Source organism: Nannobrachium achirus, assembly GCF_963921795.1.
Source record: "Nannobrachium achirus genome assembly, chromosome: 2".
Taxonomy (NCBI): domain Eukaryota; kingdom Metazoa; phylum Chordata; class Actinopteri; order Myctophiformes; family Myctophidae; genus Nannobrachium; species Nannobrachium achirus.
In genome coordinates, this window is record NC_137811.1 from 38,915,467 (window position 1) to 38,932,979 (window position 17,513).

A 17,513-nucleotide genomic window follows, 5' to 3' on the forward strand; every position below is an offset into this window, starting at 1 on the left:
TGCGATGGAGGTTCCCGACCAAATACATATAATTCTGGGGTTAAAATGTTTGAGCACCACTGATATTATAGCAACATACGGGTTTCAGAAAACTGTAAGAATTTAGTAGACATTTTGTACAATCGGCCTCATGTCTTAAAGGAGTAGTTGATTACTCACGCCTTGGAGACTTGAGTTTAATAATATCTTTTTGTATTTCTCGCATTCCTAAGACAACAATGTGAATATAGTAAATGTACCTTCATTGATTCCGGATGGGAACCCAAATGCATTTGGGTCTAAAAACTACAAAATATTATTGAACTCAGGTCTCCATGGCGTGAGTAATCAATAGAAAAAAAGTCATTTTGGGCGTGAATTACTCCTTTAATGGGTTAAAGTATGAGCAAAGGCAGAAAACGTAAAAAAAAGCAAGCATCAGTGGTCAACACTAACATTCATTTATTTCAAAAACCAAGTAAACAATTAGTACAAAATCTTAGTACCTTTCTTCCCAGCTTGGTCATCGCAGTTTTCAAAAGTGCATGGTCCCCAGGCCCCCCATGCGGACACCTCGCACTCAGTGGGACAGGGGATATGGCATAACTGGGACCTGTTGGGGATGAGGCCTTCACACAGCTTGTTTTCCACTGGACGGGAAGCTGGCGGGGGGAAGAGGAAACGCAGAATACACTTACAAAACAGACAAACTGTTGGCTTTGTTCAGTCAATGCTTGGGGCTCTTCCCTGGTTTCCATGGAATAATAATTGTGTTTCCCTTTTCCAAGTTGTCTCTCTTTGATCATAAAACGCCTTTCATTTGAGAAATGTTTACAATGAAATGGAAACATTATTAATAGTTATTGTTTAAATTCTTACAGGCCCTTGTTCCCAGCATAAATCCCGGAAGAGAGACGATGTAAACACAACATTATTGCCTGTGAAGTGCTGCCATGTCTCCCTCCAACTTTTCTTTGTTTTGTTCATCACCCTCCCTTGTTAGCGTGTCACCATGATAAATTAGTAATGATTATCCAATGCAGCATACTACTATCACATAAAACAGTGCAGAACTGCACAGAGTCATGCAAGAATACGTGGATGCTACAGCAAAGGTGTGAGAAACCAATGACAATATCTTAGCTCATGCATATTCCATGAGGTGTAATTTGGTGCCAAGTTTACCAGGCTGCACAGTTTTTGCATTTAGAAAGTGTTATCTGCAATTCCTGTGGCATACGCTTCAACAGTACGTTCCCACAAGGAGACGAACAAGGTGAGATGCTATCTTTGATTAAGTGAAGACAACGGTGAAGCAAGTGTTTGCTAAAATAAACATTGATTAATGAAGTCGATTAAAGGAGTCTCCAAAGGTAAGTGTCTGTGTGTGCTTGCAAATTTATGCACACATGCCTGCGTGTGCACCTGGGTGGGCAGTGGTTTCGGAGAACAATGTCACTTCAAAGCCTGGCTTATCTCCCTGCACCTTGTTTGCTGGTTGTCCTGGTTGATAAGAGTGGGACCCACTGCTTACCTAGCAGATGTTGTCTACCCCTGGGGCTGCACCAGCCACCTGACATATCTAAGCCTCTGTTTATTGACAGGGACACACATATGAAAAGCACAAAAACACAGCAGGCTTTCGTCCACCATTTTAATTGTGGGCCAAAATAATTCTAGAAATGTCAAAAACAATCCACTGTGATAATATTTTAAGAGTGTGTGGCAGTGTTTTATAATAGTATCTCTTTTTGGAAAGAAACGTGCACAAACCTCATACACCGAAACTGAAACATCCCTGTGGATATGACCCAACGATTGCATCAGCTATTGCAAGATATTCCCGATTCCGCATAAATCTTACTCCCTGTCTCAGAGAGGAAATTTCCCCCCATATGGATTGAGATTCCCCACACAGCTCTCATCCTAATCTACCTATGATCAAGTCTTGATCATAGGGGATTGGTCAGAGCTCCACCAACACCTGTTCATTTGGCTAGTGCCATTTCAATCTGACCCTGTTGAGAGGTGTTATTAAAAGATGGATAAATTCCATCTGTTGCCAATTCATCCACCTGCTGTTCTTTCACATAATGATATCTTTAAAAAAAAAGAGGAAAGTTCTGCCCATATCAAATACAAACACGGTTAAAGATGGAATCGCCTGCACCTGCACTGAATAATTGGCTAGTTTCAACAAACATTATTTGAACTTTAAGTTAAGCCCTTTACAGTATGGTCCACCCACGATACCTTTCTTCCTCTGCTTGCTATTTATACCCTCCCTACATGATGTCCAAGAGCTTACAGTCTCACTAAGTGAGGAGAACCAAATCATAATTCCAGTAGTGTTTAGTGTAAGAAGCTGGCAAGAGGAGCTTTTGAAATATAAAACGGCTAATAACCTCTTAAAAGTGAAATTTATGGAACACAAAAGTAATCCACGTCCTGTCAAAATGGCTGGTGTGAAAAGGGTCTGTTCAGTACAATGGGGAGTGGGGGCGCTGACTGAGTGCCTACAGTGAATACCAATGTACTGTACTTACATTTGAACCATACTTTACTGTGGATTGTCGTAAGTTGATCTGCTTCTATAGTTGACACTCCGACTCAGTTGAAGACAATAATGAGCCGTTCAGGTAAAATGCCCAAAGCTACGGGGAGCCAATGATCCCAAAAGAATAGCCTACTTTTATCCAACAATTGTCAAATTATATCACTGAACAAATGCAATTGAATTAATATTGACTTGAAAGTATATCAATATTGAAAATGGGTGGTCTTCCCCTTTAAGACAAGTTATCAGTATGTTATTCCTATATATTCAGTGAAATTGTGTATTGAATTACTATTGATGGTCTTTATGTAAACTACATTCTGAATCGACAACATACTGTATGGTACAGTACATACAGTATGCACAAGACAATATTAATTGCTGTCAAATCAGGATTGTTATGCTACTGTAAGCTCATTATTCCCATTTAATTTATACATAACCAGCACAGGTTCTATTGACCATATTTGATGCTTCTTTTTTTTTTTACAATTTTGACTGTAATTCAGAATGTGAAGGCATAGCAAATCTGATGAATTGGATTGTTTGGTTTAAAGCACAGTATTATTCTACTCATGGACTATTTAAATTAACGCAGTTATGAGGACTCCTACACCAACAATTAGGTGGAGACGCACTGGAAAGTGGTGTTGCCATGGAAATGGTCATTAATATAAAGACAGCAAATACTGTTCTTATTCTCTTATTATTTATTATAATTTTAATATTCAGCATGGATTCTAAAGAATCTCTCAGCACACCTACAGTATTAGAGACATTTTACAGTCTTTGTGAGAACAGTTTGCACCACTAAGCTTACAGTATGATAGTTGAGTTAAAATTAATGACTCTAATGACTATAAAAGAACACCACAGAAATGTTGTGTTTTTAAGTCTACTCACATTGGGACACATTTTGCATACTTCAAAATCATGTCATTTCAGGGTCCCCAGATGACAATAAACGTATAGGTTCCGAACGGAACCATGTTTATTTAATACCGGAGGACAAGGTCCCCCATTGGGATATCAGCGCCATCTGGCGCTGCAACAGAGTAAAACTCATAAGCTCCCGAGGGCACCGCCCCCGAGTGTATATAAGCCCTGCGGGCTATCATAACTTCCTCTAAAGCCGCACCTCTGCGCCCGCAACTAGCGAACCGAGGGGCTTTATTCTGGGGGACCTTGTCCTCCGGTATTAAATAAACATGGTTCCGTTCGGAACCTATACGTTTATTGTCATACCTCCAGACAAGGTCCCCCATTGGGACTCATATACTCCCCGAGAAGTCATGAACCGACAAGACTGTCGTGCACACCGACCACACCCGGAAAGGAGGTCCTGTCAACCGACGTGACCCCTTTCAGGACTGATCCGACCCAGACCCACAGGGCCTGGGCGTGTTCAGACAGAAAAAGACCCTGACAGACCGAGGCCTGCCTTATGCACTAAGGGCAGACACAGGTCCACCTTATACAATTGCAATAATATAAGGGAAAAACTCAGGGTCCCCCCACGTATTCTAGAGACAGCAACATGCTATCTCAGGAAGGGGAGAGAGCCGCCCCACTACATAGTAGGAAGGGCAGCAGCACCCAGAACCGTATGCGCCATAGCAGAAGGCGCAACGTCCAGGTGATAGTAGGTCGCAAAGGTAGACGGCGAAGACCAATTCGCCGCTGCACAAATCTCCTCAATGGAGACACCTTTGGACAAAGCCCAAGAGGTAGACACACCCCTAGTACTGTGGGCCTTAAGTGCTTCCGGCACTTCAGACCCAGACCGGGTGTAAGCCAACCTAATAGCATCCACAAGCCATCTCGACAGAGTGGGTTTGGACACCGCTTTTCGTTGACGGGCATTCATGACCACGAAAAGCTGAGAAGTAGACCTGCTGTCCACCGTCCTATCACAGTAGGCCTTCAGGGCCCTAACTGGACAAAGACAATGAAGACGCCTATCCTCCTCTGATGCAAACGGAGGAGGATGGAAAGCCGTCAAAACAACAGGTTCCTTCGGGACCACTCGGTTCTTAGGAATAAAACTCAAATGAGGTTTAAGAAGAACCTTGGAGTCATTATTGAGAAACCTCATACAATCAGGGCTCACAGAGAGCGCATGAAGGTCGCTCACACGCTTAGCCGTAGACAAGGCAAGCAAAAGAGCTGTTTTGAAACTTAAATGTTTCAAAGAGGTCCTCCCAATCGGTTCAAAAGGTGCCTTGCAAAGGCCCTCAAGAACCACTTGTAGATCCCAAACAGGAAACAAGGCTCTGGTCACAGGTCTCAAATGGTCCACACCATGCATGAACTGGACCACCTCAGGGATTTTTGAAAGGCCTTTGCCTGCCACCCCCAGGTGGCAGGCATCAATAGCCGCTAAATAACCCCTCAGTGTAGAGAACGCCAGACCAAGGTCCAGGCGGTCCTGCAGGAAATCTAACACCTTCTGGGCCGAAGCTATATGAGCCACCACAGGTGGCTCCTGTAGCTCACACCAGTCCAAAAAGGCATTCCATCTTCCATCATACACAGCCCTAGTAGAGGGGGCTCTAGCACTCTGAATAGTGGCTACAACCATCGGTGAGAAGCCTGCTGCAAGCAGGTTCTCCCTCTCACGGGCCAAACCCACAGGTCTAGGCCCCGTGGGTCTGGATGGAAGATCTCGTCCCCTGCCTGGCGCAGCAGATCCCTGAGCAAGGGAAGCCGCCAAGGGGGTTGAGAGAGCAGTGGGGTGATCAGAGACCTCCACACTCCCCTGGATGGTGTCACCAGAAGAACCTCCTGGTTGGAACATCTGATCCTCTCCAGAGTGGGAAGAATCAGTTCCCGGGGTGGAAACGCGTAGAGAAGACCTTGTGGCCATTCGTAAGCAAACGCGTCCATCCCCAGAGGAGAAGGTCCCCTCACTGAAAAGTAAAGGGGGCACTTCGCGTTCTCCTGGGAGGCAAAGAGGTCGACTCGCGGTCGACCGAACCTGGAGAAAATCTGCCTCACCACCGCAGGGTGGAGAGACCAATCCTCGTAACGAGGCTCCCCCCTGGACAATAGATCGGCGCCGCCGTTCTGAAGGCCCGGGACATGGGAGGCTCTGATGGACCTCAACCGAGGCAAGCACCAGAGGGTCATCTCGCGCGCCAGCTGATCCAGCGTCCGCGAGGAGAGGCCGCCCTGTTTGTTGAGATAATACAGGGCCGCCGTGTTGTCCGTCCTGACCAGGACATGGCAACCCCGGAGAAATGGTTCGAAATGCTTGAGCGCCAAGTAGATCGCCATTAATTCCAGATAGTTGATGTGGTACTCCAACATGGCCTGGGTCCAAAGACCCCTGGCTGAGCGCCCCTCGTGGGTGGCGCCCCACCCCGAGCGGCTGGCGTCTGTGGTGATCACCTTGCGTGACACCACTTCGCCCATGGAGACCCCACTTGTCAACAACGCCTGGTCCCTCCATGGGACCAGAGCGTCCATGCAGACCTGGCTGACTGTCACCTTCCTGTACCCTTGCAGGGAAGGAATCCTGAGCGCCAGTGACCACCGCTGGAAAGGTCTCATATGAAACCTGCCCAGACGCAGAAGTTGCACTGCTGAAGCCATCAGCCCAGTCAACTTCATGCACTCCTTGTACCTGACCACCTGGTTCAGTCGGAAGGAGCCCAGACAAGCCAGAAACCTGTCCACCCTCTCCGGGGAGAGGCGAGCGGACATGGTGGCCGAGTCCAGAGATATTCCTATAAAGGAAATCTGCTGGGAGGGTAACAACATACTTTTGCCAAAGTTGACGTTGAAACCCAAGGCCTTCAGGTGTGACAACACCAGATTGGTATGGCGCGCCGCTTCTGAGCAGGAGGCGGCGGAAATCATCCAATCGTCTATGTAGTTCGCCAGCCTGACTCCCTGATGCCTCAGTGGAGCAATGGCTGCCTCGGTTACTTTCACGAAAACCCGAGGGCTCAGAGAAAGACCGAAAGGGAGGACCGTGTACTCGTACAGGCGCCCCTCGAAGGCGAACCGCAGGAACTTCCTGTGTGGGGGATAAATGAGGATGTGCTGATAAGCGTCCTTCAGATCCACTGAACAGTGGAAATCCCCCTGTCTCACTGATTTCATCAGTGACTCTGACGTCAGCATCCTGAAGCTAGACGCCGAGCCGGAAGGCGCGGAGTCACCGGCGGAAAGAGCGTTTCCGTTTCCGGTACGCTTATTTCCGTATCCGGTGGGGGACGAACACGTGACCTCCGGGCCGGAAGGCGCGGAGTCACCGGCGGAAAGAGCGTTTCCGGTACGCTTATTTCCGTATCCGGTGGGGGACGAACACGTGACCTCCAAGAAGCCTCGCTTGTTAATAATACATGCGACACACAACGTGGAGCCCGGGGGACAGGGTTCATCGCATAAGTAACATAATCCCCGGCTCGGGGAATTGTATTTACGTTTATAACCTGTGCTAAGGCCTTTATATGCTTCCTTGCGGGAAGACGAGGCCGACCCTGGGTGATATGTGTTGGCTTCTTCCCTGACGCTAAGACCAAACTCCTGTCCTGAACTAGAGTCGGCATAACAGTGCCGCTCGGTGGAGACAGAGGGGTATTGCACACTAGAGAGACTATACCACTGTGAATAGGAATTAGCTTGTCTGGGAACATTTTGCAAAGAGAAATATTCTGCTTGTAACCTGTCTGCATGACTGGAGGAAGCGATATTATCTGAGTGGAAAGAAATTCCAGCCTGGACTTCTCTACACTGGTTAAATTCATGCAAAATGGGGTCGTCTGTAGTAAAGCAGGTGGGTTTGAAATAAACAGGCATTGTTTCATCAACACACTTTTTATTACAGGCACTGGAGGAGAGCACAGAGGAGGAATAAACATTGATTTCCTGGCATGAGAAACATAGTTTGTATTGTCCAAACGTCTGCGCTTGCAAGGGGGGGTCCCCTGAAATTTCAGGGGGACCCCGCCAGAGTCCAGTGTCACTTTCGCGGCGGCTTCCCACGGGCTTTGTGGGAGCTGGCCGGTATCCCGTGCCTGGGAGGGTGGCGGGATTGAGAGCGGGCCTGAGCCCCCGCTGCAGTGCGAGGGGGTCCCGCGGAGGAAGAAGAGGGGGTCCTAGGGGGATTGTTCTGTTTCCCCTGCTTGGAGGAAGAGCGCCCCCTGTCAGCCTGACCAGGGGCCTTGCTCCGTCCCTGTCTCTTTTCCTTTCTGGGTACCTGGGGGTCCGTCGTGGCTCCCAGGAGCTCCAGAGTGATCTTCTTATCCGCCACCTCCTGGCGGAGAAGCTCCAGTCCAACGCCCATGAGGAAGGTAGGGTGGCCGGGGAGGTCTTGCAGGATCTTCCCGGTCTCCTCTCCAGAACTGCCAGGACACTGTACCTTGTCTAGCCACCTGGCACGTTCCGCCTGGATGCAATAATCCATGCCATGTCCAAGCCACTCGATCGCGTGGACATTCAAGTCCATCAGCATGCGCAGCGACTTGTCCATTTCCTCCACCAATACGTCAGGCACCTCCCGCATCTCGCTGAGGAGGCGCCTGGTGGAGGAAAGCAGCAGCTGGGTGGCGTTCATCGTCCTGGCTGCCAGCGCGGACGATCTGTAAGAGTTCCTCACCCTTGAAGACTGCTTGTCGTCAAAGGGGATGGCAAACCCAGGAGGCTTCTTACCCACGGCCAGATTGAGGGGAGGCCGGCCTCCAGGACCGGTCCGCTCATGGTTGGGCTTGAGGCTCCCTACCAGGGACTGGGCCATCAGCTTGTCCATGGGAGGGCACAAGGGGATTCCCGCCTTCTCTGAGTCGCGGTAATCGACCAGGAAGGGGAGCTTGGGGGGGTCCTTGTGTGTAGTCCAGGTTGAATGCAGGGCCTCTGCAAAGCCTGGGACTAGTGGTAGCTTTTCCATCCGACGCGGGGGAGAGGACTCCAAATCCTGGCCCAGGAGAGGAATCCTAGCCCGTGGTCCGAGTGGCGCATCTCCGAGTGGCAGCTCCAGGCCACAACGGATGGCGGCGCGTTCCAGCACCGAGAGCTCGTCCATGGGGATGGAGTCTGGGTCTTGCGCCGCTGCCCCTCTCGCCCCAGCCGGCATGGAAGGGGGGAGAGAGGCAGAAGGGGCTTGGGAGGACGCGGCGGAGATGGAAGCCTCGGCATGAGGAACCACCCTGGCCGCGCCTCCGCCCTGTCCGGAGGGGAAAGAGGACTCGTCATCCTCCGAGTACTCACCCTCCGTGTCCAACTCCTCCATGTCGTAGTCCTCTAGCTCCGGTTCGTCTCCGTCGCTAGCATGCCAGGAGACGGGGCTAGGTGGCCGCATAGCCCGTAGCTGGGGGACGGAGAAGGAGAGAGGAATGTCCCCGACGACTAGAGGGTGGAATTCCTTGGGGGGGACGATCCACGTTGTAGCTGGCGGAGAAACAACGTGGGCGGTCTTGCATGTTCTCTTCTTGGGCACGGCACCAGTCGAGCCCGTCGGAGAAACAGCAGTGGAAACAGGGGCCGCAGACCCGCTAGCAACGGGGCTACCGAAGCTAGCAGAGGGCGAGGCCGCTGGAGGCCTAACCACGTGGCGAGAAGCAGCGCTGTGGCGTACAGCGCTGTCCGGCACACGAGGAGAGGTGTCTGGGAGGGTTCCGGCGGAGACCGTGGTGTGAAGGCCGTAGCCTGCGGCAGCGATCTCGCATCGTGCCTCGAGGGCTGGAACATCGTACTGGAGGCATTCAGCACAGTTCACCCCCGTGGCCGGGGCCGGAGGGGACAGAGAGGCCAAGGCGTGTCCTACCCCCATGCAGACAATGCAGAACGGATGTGTATCTTCATTGGCGATGAGGCCTTTGCAGCTGGGAAGGCCGCACTTCTTCGGTACCCTAGCTAGCAGGCTGCTAACTGTAGGTCGACGAGCTGCCATCGTGAGCTAACCGAAGCTAAGCGAAGCTAAGCTAAGGCAGGGAGACACGTGGCAGAACGTACAGAGAAGAAGTAAAGACTCAAAGCGAAAGTGAAGAAAAGAGACCGAACTGTTAGGAAGAATAGAATTAGAACGTACAGGAGAATAATCTCTAAAGGCCAGTGGCCGACTTTCCTAGTCAACGCTTAGGCTAAACTTTAAAGAAAATTATACTTATATGGCTGAGTTCGCGACACTAGTTGCAGGTAAGCAGAGGTGCGGAAGAGGAAGTTATGATAGCCCGCAGGGCTTATATACACTCGGGGGCGGTGCCCTCGTTTGTGATTGACAGCCCTACCGACAAATGATATTTCTCGTACGGGAGCTTATGAGTTTTACTCTGTTGCAGCGCCAGATGGCGCTGATATCCCAATGGGGGACCTTGTCTGGAGGTATGACAATAAACTGACAATTTAAAGGAGTAGTTCACATTCCTAAGACAAAAATTTGATTTGAGTAAATTTACCCCCATTGATTCCGGATGGTGACCCGTTTCGAAACGGGTCACCATCCGAAATGAATGGGGGTACATTTATTGTTATCACATTTATGTCTTAGGAATGTGACAAAAAACTAAAAATATTATTGAACTCTACTCTCCATGGCATGAGTAATCAATAGAAAAAAAGTCATTTTGGGGGTGAACTACTCCTTTAAGGACATTTTTGCTATTTTCACAATATTTATCTGTGGAACCAAAAATGTAATGCCTTAACTCCTACATTCCAAGTGCTTATAAGGGAGTTCAAATATGAACCACTGCATTAGACAGTACAAGCCTACACCCACGGCTAAGGTCTGTTAACTCAAACTCTGCCCTCAAAATACCCCTTTGTACCCCTTCTCTGCCATGCCCGTAGAACCCGTAAATGTAATAAAAATTAATTAAAAATAATTTTTTTTATCGAAGCGGAACTAAAATAGGCCGGAACTAATGCTCCGTGATCAGTTTCTACACGGACACATTATTGAGCGGACAACTTAACATTGGAGTCCCTGAACCGGAAGCGGATGTCCGTCCTCTATTTTAGCCCGTTAGCTTTCTGTCTGAACTCCGCGGCTTACAGATGGAGAACTTATTGATCAATTGAAAAAGTTTCAACGGATTTGAGAAGCTGATGGAATACGCGAACACACGATGCATCAGTGTCCGATCCACGCACGATGGGAACTGGACGTTAACAGGTAGGAGAAGCCGGCAGTGAAAGACATAGAGAAATTAACAGGCTTTACGGCCGTAAACTACGAATGAGTTAACTGCTTGACCCATAGCGTTCCTATTCTGGACCAGATCAGTGGCCTTGTGGTTAGAGTGCCCGCCCTGAGACTGGGAGGTCTGGGATTCAATCTCTGTTCGAGTCAGAAGACTATAAAACAGTGCCCCGCTGTTTTGACACTCAGCGGGTTGGATCAGGAGGGTAAGTCCCTGCGACTGCACTAGCCTCATGTCCACGCTACGGAAACAGGAGATAGGCTACTGACCTATATCTAATGTAAAAGGGAATGTGGGATTTACAGCAGGAACCGTTGGTTACCCATGTTCCTTACTATGTTACTACTATGCCTCCTTCTACACATCATACTGAACTGACAAATGATTAAAAAGAAATCCCTTATAAAAGGTGAGGAGTGACACATCTGACACATGCTTTAAATATTCCTTTTGAGAAGGAACGTTGCCTTTGTCTGCCTGACATTTCCCAGCAGAACATGGAACTTTGTTCTAATATCCCACATTCCCTTTTACATTAGACAGGCAGCCCTCTTGAAACTGTTAGTGCATCTGACTTTGTCAAGGTATTCCGGCGTAAATTTACTGCATTGCAGTGTTTGGGAGAACCTAAACAAAAAATGTTATGATCGATACATGAAATATTACCTTCACACTATAATTCATTATTTCACTGAATTACATTATCAGGCGGAAATAGAGGAGAAGCTGGAAGGAGAAGCAAGGAAATAATAGACTTAGAAGAATAGAAAGTGAATATACAGTGTAAAGGCAAGGGAACTGAGGGTAGGGAAAACAAAAATGCAGACAAGAGCATACATGACTTAGTAAAACTTACTAATAACACTTACTAATGAGACTGAGAATAAAAAGTCTTACTAATAAAACAGTAGACTTACTTATAAGTAGGTCAGGTGGCTTATTGGTATCGGCCAAGATCAAGGGTATCTATTCCCTTTTCATTGTGCAACACCCCTGGGACATGGATTGCAACACCTACCATCATCTCTCAGTACTTACTGCATGACTTAGTTACCCAAGCCGTGCTACTCATATGCTGTGCATTCCCAGGATTGAACGCAGAACCTTGTAGTCCAAAAGTAAGTGCTCGACCAACTTAGCTACCCAGAGATCCTAATATTTTTATTACAATTTACTGAAACTACTAATAATACACCTGGGGAGCAGAAAGTGGGTGAGCAAGACATGGTATCGGTACAACAGCTTGACTAAAAGCACCTACCTGTAATCTGGAAGGTGATGGAGAGGAGAGGGGGGACACTAGGCTTCTGCTGTGTTTGGGTCTGACCCGCTGCAATTACAGGGAGATAGCACTATTAGCTATAGACACACCAGGGAGGGACAGCCACAAGCAAACACAAAGAGTGGGGAGACAAGCCCATTAGAGAGAGGCAGAGACTAAATGCAAGGGCAACTACCGCTGATTGCAACTAACAGAGGGGAGGGATGCAGGGCATATAGCCACCATATTTCTCTTTAACCTTTATTCACTCTGCAGGGTGGTACAAGTTCACAGAGCGCAAATGTCGACATTTGTGATTGGTAGATTATGTTCCTGTTGTAACAATGCTTCTTGGCAATAACTTTCATACCGTTGGAAAGCCTGTTTATTTCCCTTTTAAATGGTGCCCCATTTGTAAGGAACAGCACAGCTGAGTATGTGGGTTGCGCCCATGAAGAATTCGCCATATATTCTCTTGCCAATGCCAAAACGGCTTATTCCGCTTATTCAGCTGTGCTGAAGTAAAATAAAAACCTCTACTTCACATTCCTATAGTTGTACACTCGCCTTCAATTTAGGCGGTGAATGCCTTGAGCAAGATGGCATGAGGATCAATGAGTCTACTTGAGTAGACGTGTTCCGCGGGTGGGCAAGCAGCTCCCTATCTGCCATAGTGCTTGCAAGATCCAAAAACCACGTCTAAGTAACCCTGAAGGAACATTGCACAGGCAGTGGATGCTGAACTAGGGTGAAAAAAGAGCTGCATTTCCCTGCACGCTGATTAAGGTGTGGGTCGCTTAGGATTGGGAGGTGGTAAGCTGATTCCACATGTTCACCTGGGGGATCCTTTAACCACGTCCCATGATGGTATGAAAGAGAGCCACAGAAAAAAGGAAGGAGATTGAGAGAGAGGGAAATAAATGGTTGCAGCAGACTTCAGTGAGCCACTGTCTGTCTCTCTGTCTCAGCAGTATGCTGGGTGATAACCCCCCCAATGGATGGAAGACAAATCCTGCACCAGGCAGATAAGAACACCCTTCTCTCTTTTTTGTACCCCCAACGTGTGTTCATATGTGTGCCAGCTAACAGATACATACAGTACAACAGACCACAGTTTTGGGGACACAGACACACATAATATACATTTTTGCGTCGCAAAGCCCTAGCAACAGCACTCCATATGTACATACTGGTATGAATTTTTTATTACGTATGGAAGTAATGTGTACTTTAACATGTATGACTGCTCTACTTTCTTCCGCCCACATGTGCTTTGTTTATCCTCTCTGCAGAGAGAGAGATGAAGAGAGACAGACAGACACAGAGAGAGGGAGAGAGACAGACAGACAGACAGACAGAGAGAGGGAGAGAGACAGACACAGAGAGAGGGAGAGAGGCAGACACAGAGACGAGGAGAGAGAGAGAAGAGAGGGATGGGGAGAGAGAGAAACAGACAGAAAAAAGGCTAGGAGAAACAGACAGATTATCCATTCACTCCAGGTCCCCAGATAAATTAGCTGAGACCGTGCCTACAGAAATCACTCCATGAGCCACCATTGCTTCTCTTAGTTCACACTTTCTTCACTCTTCTGCATGACACCTACACAGTAATACAGTAAAACACCTTTTCAACTGATCTGAAAATTCACTTGTGGATGCACACTTAAATTGGAATGCACTTGACACTCTCCACAGTGTTTGTGTCCCAATTCCCAAATGAAGGGGACTTTGGATGCAAGCACGGGAGAAATCTCATTTTGCAAGACTTCAGGAAGTAGCCTACAAACACTGTCATTATGAGATATCTAAAAGATAATTGAGCGATACAAATAAGCGAGTTACTGTTAAGCTAAAAGCCACCGCCTACAGTCGGAGCTGCGGTGGACTCGGGATACAGAAGAATTTAAATAAAAACCTGTAACACTCATTCTGGGAAATTATAACATCAGATTAAGGTAAGGAAACAGGTAGTCCGGAATTCACCTTTAACTTCACTGAACACCTTAAATAATACACACTGATGTAATCATTCCTATTACAAAGTTACCTGTAGAGTGAGTACCTAAGTAGCTAACATGTCTCAAACGGTAGAATATAAGGTGTCAATAATATTGATTAACTGCATATGTTATACTGTACAGAATATAACCAAGAACTTAACGTAAGAAGCGAATGCATTTAATGTTAGATTTAACTTCATCTTCCCAGTTCTCTTGCTACTATAGGACAGGACAATCTCCCTGGGTAACATATGCACAAGTATACCTCACACCCTCTCTCATGCAACTGCCACAGTTGTTCTCGATAAGCTCAGTCCCAGCTAATGTCTTTAACACTTCTCTATAAGAGGGCAGCTTTGACTCTAAGCTGCCCTGACAAGTGGCAGCCAGAAACAAGGGCCTTGGCACACACACACGGTTCACACCAGGAGACACGAGTGGATAAACTCCCTGGTATAATTCAAGTGGGTGAACAACTGTTCAGCATAATTTCGAGTAAGTAATTATGCAGATGAATGACATTGTCTGTCACTGTACATTTTGAATATTGACTGAGGTGACACGTTCGGCGTACGTATGATGTAAACAATTAATATTCAATTAATATTCAACGGTCCTACTAATTCACCACTGTGTGGAGAATCTATCGCTCTGAATCAAAACGATTATTATAATACTTAAGATGTGATGTTGTGTGACAGCTGTAAAATGTCACGTACATATACTAAAGTAAGAAATCTCCAGGACGTTTTCAAAAACAAGACAGTGCCCTGCATCTTTCTGGTCTAAGGAGCAATAGAAAACACATCTGAACAATAAGCTGGAGGTGTGCAAACCCAGAACACAGTCAGTGGGTCACGGACCCCAAACCACCTGGGACTGAGCAGCAGACAGCAGACAGAGACGCTGGACAACACCCAGAACTGACACAGGCCAGGAAGACAGTGTCATGGAAATGGTTATTTAAACGACTTTGGTTTCTTACGACAAGGGTTCACATTTTAGATTGTAATAAGAGAAAAGAAATGATGAGTGTTAAAATGTTTTCATTTACTTCTTTCTATAGTTTTACCGATTTTAATGACTGATTTCAGTGGTTGGGGGCATGCATGCAAGTGGCTAAATATGTCTTTTTAGACACAATAAGCCAGCGATTTCTTTATTACTATTTACAGTAGCCCCCATAAGTCACATCTGCCCATGAAGGATTGTGGTGCATCTTGGGAATGGGCTTATTGTGTCTAAAAATACATATTTAGCCACTTGTATGCATGCCCCCAAACACTGAAATCAAAGTCATTAAAATCGCTAAAACGATAGAAAGCAGTAAATGAAAACATTCTAACACTCATCTTTTATTTTCTCTAATTACAATCTAAAATATATTGTAAAAAAAACTAAGTTGTCCTTTAAAGGACGACTTCACCACTTTTCAGCCTATCTTCATATAATTGGTCTTCACTAATGTAATGTAAAATAGCAAGAAGGACTGTGAGCAGTACCAGTGCCATCATCGTTATGAAGATTCTTTTTTAATTTAGATTTTTATCATCACAAGAACAATGGCTTCCATTATAACATGGTAACTTTTCAGGAATAGAAAGCCCACAGTTTATATTAGCTTGGATTCCCCATCGATGATGTCACTAGTACTAGTAGTAGGCGGCCCAGCAAGCACGGTCAGGACCTGGACCAATCAGTGGCGCCTCGATCGGGGCCAGATCAAGTCAAACCATGACTAGTTAGATCTGGCCTAGAATATCACCTGATTTCAACCAACATAAATCCTGCACACGAAAACGGACGTCCTGGATTAATCAGAGAGGGTCCGATTGAGGCCAGATAAATATCATAACTAGTCAGATATGTTCCAGAATATAACCTTACATGCTCATATTTCAACTAACATTACAAACAATAACAATAATCCATAAGTCCATATGACGTCCTGGTAATGACGTCAAGATCATCCCCATATGGGCTGTGATCTGGCCTAGTTCTGAACGTCACCGGATTCACCGGAGGACGTTATCATAACGTCATCATGACGTCATTTGGCTTGCAGGGGGGGTTTCTGAACTGCCCACAGCCCTTTTAAGAGACACACTGAGTAGATTTTTATTAGTGAGGACCAATTATATGAAGATGGGTTGGAAAGTGGTGAAGTCTTCCTTTAAATCCCAATCATGCAAGTCATTGCACTGGAGTACAGTACCTGGGTGTGTTCAGTGATACATCAACACACGATTTACAATTACAATTTAGACATTTAGCAGACGCTCTTGATCCAGAGCGACTTACCATAAGCAGGAAATACATCAATACAATAAGCAAGATAATAAGCAAGATAATACATCAACAACAAATGCATAGGAATATCAATCTAGAAAACAATAACCATGCACCTAATCAGTAAAAACGTTTTGTAAAACCCCCCGAAAAAATGCTAACTAGCTTTCACGTGTGGTCATCGAGGGAAGGCGAGTGCTACAGTAAGTGCTATGGCTTTAGGTGGAGTCTGAAGAAAAGGTGAGTCTTCAGTCCACGGTGGAAGCTAACCTCTATTCTGAGTAAAACCAAAAAGGTGACTTTGTTCACCAGCTTCCCGACCAGCAGGATACTGTATATTCCTTGTCGGCCGCGGCGGGAAACATGAGGTGAAGTGACCTCACACTCACACGGGTGCATAGATTAGATCGACCGTGGCCTTTTTACCTTTGTCTTCCTCTCTCAGGTCCTTGAGGTAGGTCAGGAGTTCAGCGTTGGCCAGCACACAGTAAACCTCCCTGGTCTGCAGGCCACCTCCGCACAGCCCCGTCTGGTTGCTGCGCCGCCGGTCCTGTTGGCTCAGCAGCGAGTCCACTCGGCAGTCACTCCACTCCGTGGTCCTCCACGTGTACCTGGAGAGAAAAGAAGAAGATAAAGGTGACAAAAGGGAAAGAGGGAGGGAGAGAGGGGAAGGGCATCAAAGAAAACATCGTCACTGTCGGGCAGAAATCCTCGTATCTCCGAGTTTTGAATGTGCATGTTTTTTTGGGTAAATTAAAGCCCCATGTCGCACAAAAGTAGTGAAAATAGCAGATCTAAAAGCACACTGTGTGCTTGAAGATAGGCTATTTACACAATTTTAAATCGTTTTTTAAAATAATAACAAAGAAAAGGAAGGTTTTGGACATTTCCACCCGACAGCGACGATATTATGTAAATCGCTCGAAAATCTAGGGTGAAAAATGTAGAAAAAAGTGACAACTAATTTCCTTCCTGGCTGTTGCTGTGCATGTATCTTTTTGCCTTTTGGTTGTCAGACTTTGAACACATTGACGGTAATGATGAGTGTGCCTCTTTGTAGTTTCTTTAAAAACATGATATTGCTTCTTTGTAGAGTGAAAAATGAGGGCTCACTGTTTAACAGGTCTACTCTGCCGTTGTTGTCCTTTAATGCTTGGGAGGCACTGGCAAGGACAAACTAAGAGTGGAGTATAAAATCATTACAAAAGAAACACAGAAATTGAGAAGTTCCATGTTTTGGCTATGAAGACAGAAACTGATTTTTTTTTTTTACTTTCTAC

General features: G+C 46.6%; 1 protein-coding gene across 1 annotated transcript in view; it reads right to left on the reverse strand.

Moving 5' to 3' along the window:
• thsd7ab (thrombospondin, type I, domain containing 7Ab) overlaps positions 1–17,513 on the reverse strand; it is a gene marked incomplete at its 5' end in the record, with an annotated part of 186,633 nt that overhangs the window by 81,460 nt on the left and 87,660 nt on the right. The window contains 3 exons of the mRNA XM_080746633.1: positions 486–641; positions 11,945–12,013; positions 16,660–16,844. Coding sequence (XP_080602759.1) covers positions 486–641; positions 11,945–12,013; positions 16,660–16,844 — 410 coding nt within the window. The remainder of the gene's footprint in view (positions 1–485; positions 642–11,944; positions 12,014–16,659; positions 16,845–17,513) is intronic.